Consider the following 5,609-nt stretch of genomic DNA (forward strand, 5'->3'; position numbering starts at 1 on the left):
ACAGTAGCACACCCATAATACACAAATGTGTATAAAGAATTGCAATCGAGTGCATTGGCATTAAAATAAATTAATCCTTGTGCTCATACTATATATGACACGCACATATACATATATATCAATCGAGAGAATAAAAAAAATTGATATTTTGATGACTAAATTATGGATGGCTCTGATATCATTTGTTGGAATAATTAATTTTCAATAATCCAGATCATTCATATTGAATCACCAAAAAATATAACATAATGCGAAAGCGTACCTGAATTCATAAACATAAATTATGATTGGAAGAGTTTGGATCTTGTGGTTCTTTCGATCTTCCTCAACCAAAGCCTTCTGTATTCCTAGGCGGCTGAACTGTAACTCTTTTGATGGGGAAAGAGCAACAAAGGCGGCTTTGGTATATTTTGGGGACCGAAACCCTGAAAGTCTATTTATATTTCAGCATGGCACCCATTAAACCCTTAAGCCCAAATAAAATAGTATCTAAAGCCCAAAAGATAATCTACTTAATATACTAAAACTGGGTTTTTCCCCAGCTACTAAAGGTGACGTGTCGATCTCTTATGCCTCTGTTTTCCCTCCAAAACGAATAAAAATTTTTTTCTATTCTAAATTATTTTATTGTAATTATATTATAATTAATACTAAATGAATAATATATAATAATACTAATTTAGCAACATATCTTCATTATAATTATATCAAATCAATATTTAATGCACTATTAAACTACTTATCAATTATCAATTAAAAATACTTTTAATAATTTTAATGATAATAATAATATCAATAATAGTAATAATAAAAATAAAAAATCTTTGTTACCCGATTCACGTATATCAAATAATTTTTCTAAATTATTTTATAAAAAATATCTTTAATTATAATTATATTGTAATTAATATTTAATGAATAATATATAATTATACTAATTTAGAAACATATCTTCATTATAATTGTATCAAATCAAAATTTAATGCATTATTAAAAAATTACCTTAATAATAGGTAATTTACATATTTATTTTTGTTTTACTAAAGTCTATATATAGTGTTTTCCTATGGTATTGAATCTAAATTTGAGAGTCAATTCATAATTTTATATTTAGTGTATTTTTTACTACTTCATAGAATAAGAATATATTCTTCATTTTTTATTGAAGTTGATCCTTTTAAGGTACAATTTATAAATTTTTATAATATTTTTTTATATACTCGTTCTATTATATTATTCTTTTGATAATTTTTTATTTGTTGTTACTCTAAGTTATTCTTATCATCTAATGTTCCAGTTCGATTGTCTTTTGCCACAATCATTTACAATGCATCACATCCATGAAATACCTCATCGAGTTATCTTCACTGATTCGGGTTCCAACTACATGGATGTAAGCGTTCAAAGAAGAGGCAATAGTCTCTACTTTACCGAAGGATGTAAGCGTTCAGTTTTGCTAAATTCATGACAAATTTAGATATGCAATTTCAACGATTGGTAATATATTTAAATTTTCTTAGTTTAAGTTGTTCATTATTAGAATAATTTTTTAACATATTTTGATTTTTTTCAAAAATTACCAGCTTTCTTTTGCATGCATGCAATGCCATTGAGGGGAATAAGAGTTAGTTTGGTTTCTCGATGTGGCAATTTTATACCTTGCCGCATTGCATGGATAGCGGATGATGAAACTTATCTAACAAGAGGATGGTCTGATTTTGTACGAATTCTAAATATTGAAACTTACGATGTTATTTCAGTTGGTTGTCGTTACAAGAATGATTCTATACTATACGTGACTAAGGACTAGAATATGTTCAATATTGTTTAGGTAATTTGGTTTTACTATTAGTATTTGATTAAATTATAATTATAGATTTTTAAATTATTGTCTCAATTTATATATTAGATTATTTTTTGTAGATGTGCTATTTTTAAATAATTTAATAAAATGAAGTAGTGTCAGATATTATTAAGTTTATTTTTATCATTTATTTTTTATTTGTATTTTCATTATATTTGACAAAAAATAAATCTACACATATATTAAATCGTTAACCTAAAGACAATTTATTTACCAATAAAAACAGATTTTATTTATAATTGAAATAAAATTTATTTGCCAATAATCAATGGATAAAATTGAAATTACACCCGTGTCATATAATTATAATTGATTAATTGGTATAAAATGAAATTATACCGGTGCCATGAGTAATAATCTAAATAATTATATCTTAACAAAATATAGTTTGAAATAATTTATAAACAATTATCTTAACAAAAATAATTATTTAATAATTGATTTAAAAATCCATGCAAAAAATAATTATTAATAATAGTATTATTAACTGGGTAAATAATATAATTTCAAATTATTACTTGAAATATAAATAATATATGGAAATTTATTGAGTAAATCAATGATTTTGCACCTTAATAATTTGACAATTATTATTCAATTAACCGGTTAATTAAATTAGTAATAACAATTTCCAATTTCAAATTTTGTATATTAAATAATTATTAAAAACCGAGTAATAACGATTTACACGGAAAAATCATTGATAAATTCAATTAACCATAAAGAAGATAATATACTAACCGTTTTAGTATATTATTTATGGCAAGGAAAATTATTTCCTAAATTAAATTTTATATAATTATAGTAAGTCTCTATAATTAAAACAATATAAAACTGCTTTATATATAACAATAATATTATACATATTTATATATCTCTTTTTTTATCTCTTTTTTTTAAATATTGGCATATAATTAATGTAGAAAATATATAATATTAACTGTTTTGTTATGCATATATTTGAATTTATATAATAACCCGTATAATTTATATGTATGACATAATACATATATCAAAAACAGATTCCATAATTTTTGAAAACCACTGTTTTGTTATATGAAATTGAAATTGAAATTAAATAATTTCTATTTATATAATTTTTTTCTATTAGTATCAAGTATTTTCATTAAAAATTCATATCATTTGTAATTAGTGTGTACATATATATATATATATATATATATATATATATATATATATATATGTATATATATATAAGTCGTAATAGTCAATTGTTTCAATTATTTTGACGTTAATGCTCTTGCGAATGAACTAAGTGGGTATTTAGAAAAGCTAACTAATGAGCAAAAATTTGCATACGATCAAATAATTGGTGCTGTTAGCGGTAATATGGGTGGACTTTTCTTCTTATACGGTCAAGGTGGTTGTGAAAAAACATTCTTATGGTCAACTATATCATGCTCAATTGGTCTAAAGGAGGTATAGTTTTAAATGTTGCTTCGAGTGGGATTGCTGCACTTTTGTTGCCTAATGGAAGAACTGCACATTCAAGGTTTAAAATTTCTTTGGCCATAAATGAGGATTCTTTGTGTAGCATTAAACAGGGAAGTCCTCTTACAAGGTTAATATCCAAGACCAAATTAATCATATAGGATGAAACTCCAATGATAAGTAATTATTGTTACGAAGCTTTAGACAAATGCCTCAGAGACATCTTAAGGTGCTCAGATTCGTATAATGCTCATTTGCCATTTGGAGGTAAAGTTGTTGTTCTCGGAGAAGATTTTAGACAAATTTTATCTGTGATTCCCAGAGGCTCAAGCCAAGATATAATTCAGTCTTCTATTAATTCTTCATATTTGTGGCATAATTGTAAGGTTTTGAAACTTATAAAAAACATGAGATTGTCACTAGGTGAAAACAACAACATACAAGAACTCAGAAATTTTGCAGAATGGCTACTCAAAATTGGTGATGGTTTGGCTGGTGATACAACAGATGGTGAATCGATCGTTCATATACCATCTGACATTTTGATTAAGAATTCTGAAACAGTTTTAGATGACCTCATTGATTTCGTGTATCCAGATATGTTATCCAATTTATCTGTTGAAAATTATTTCAAGGATAGAGCAATTCTTGCACCAACTTTGGATTGTGTCATTGATGTCAACAACAAGATGACTGCAGGGTTACCTGGACAAGAAAGAGTCTACTTAAGTTCAGACTCTGTGTGTGCTGAAGAGGAAAATATGGAATTTGTGTTAGATGCTTTCTCGCCGGAGATTCTAAATGGAATAAATTGTTCAGGTCTACCACCACACAAGTTGGTTCTGAAGGTTGGCGCTCCTGTTATATTGCTGCGAAATATAGACCAAACTAATGGTTTGTGCAATGGAACGAGGATGCAAGTTAGAAGAATGGAAAATCATGTGATAGAATGCAAGACTTTAACTGGTAACAAAGCTGGAAGTATTGTTGTTATCCCAAAACTGAATCTAATTCCAAATAATGAAACACTGCCGGTCAGGTTTCAAAGAAGACAATTCCCAATTATCATGTCATTTACAATGACAATAAATAAGTCTCAGGGACAAACTCTATCGAAAGTTGGAATTTACCTTCCAAGGCCAGTTTTCACCCATGGTCAATTGTATGTTGCGTTATCAAGGGTAACGAGTAAAGATAGTCTGCGAGTGCTGTTGTAAGATCATGGACACTTGGAAGATAACTGCACGATGAATGTGGTATATAGAGAAGTTTTTGAGAGCCTATAATAAAAAGGTAATAACAAAATGTCTTACTAAATCTATTTATTTATTAAAATTTATTACTATCACTTAAAAAAATTTAGAAATTATAGGAACTAATAGATGAATTCTTATTGTACATTAATAGTTTGAGAATACTAAAATTATCATTAAAATTCGTATGATTTTATTCTCTTGACAAACAATTTTATAATTACGTTAATCATATAATTTTATATACAAACATTGATACAGTGTTGTTTCATATATATTTTGCAGGTATCAAATGATAGTATTGAATTGTTATTTAGTATGTTTAAATTATTTATTGTTTATTACAAAACTTTCTGTATTAGGATTCTCTATTAATTTGTTCTTCATTTTGAGCTGATTTTGATATTTTCTTACTTCACAGTAAACCAACATATAAAACTTTGTTAGTAGATTTAAGTATTACTAGATTATTTATGGTCATATTGAGTATATATGCTTGATTTATTGAAAAAAGTGGATTAAATAACTATTTTATAGTTAATACAATTAACACTATATTAAGAAAAGAAAAACAACGCATACAAGTTATTTTTTTGTTAATTAAATTATTATAATTAAAATGAAATTTAACATAACAACTTAAAATTATAATTTCAATCTTATCACGTGCATGGCACGGGTGATTAAACTTGTATATCTAAAATCCAAAAAAGATAATTATCTAAGGAACAAAAGATAATATCCGGTTTTATTCTCATTTAATTCCAAATCAAAAGTAATAATGACTTATTCAATTAGCATTTATAACAATAAATGAGATCATCATTATATAAGTCATTTAATTTGAAATAGCATCATTTGTGATTATAATTGATATATGTATTGCCCACAAATAAGTTAGGAAATTAAATAATTTCCTAACAAAACTCTCAAAAGATAAGAAGGCTGTGGGTTGCAAATGGATTTTTCGGGTAAAATTCAACTCAAGTGCAAGGAGTGGATTATAGTGATACTTTTAATCCAGTTATCAAAATGACTAT

At 26.1% G+C, this 5,609-nt stretch overlaps 1 protein-coding gene across 1 annotated transcript; it reads left to right on the plus strand.

The window, feature by feature from the left end:
- Positions 1 to 3,723: 3,723 nt before the first annotated feature.
- Positions 3,724 to 4,533, plus strand: LOC140175411 (uncharacterized). Its single transcript, XM_072203759.1, has one exon. It carries the CDS (start codon positions 3,724 to 3,726, stop codon positions 4,531 to 4,533), a length of 810 nt encoding a protein of 269 aa, XP_072059860.1.
- Positions 4,534 to 5,609: the final 1,076 nt, after the last annotated feature.

This window comes from Arachis hypogaea, chromosome 9 (genome assembly GCF_003086295.3).
Source record: "Arachis hypogaea cultivar Tifrunner chromosome 9, arahy.Tifrunner.gnm2.J5K5, whole genome shotgun sequence".
Lineage (NCBI taxonomy): Eukaryota > Viridiplantae > Streptophyta > Magnoliopsida > Fabales > Fabaceae > Arachis > Arachis hypogaea.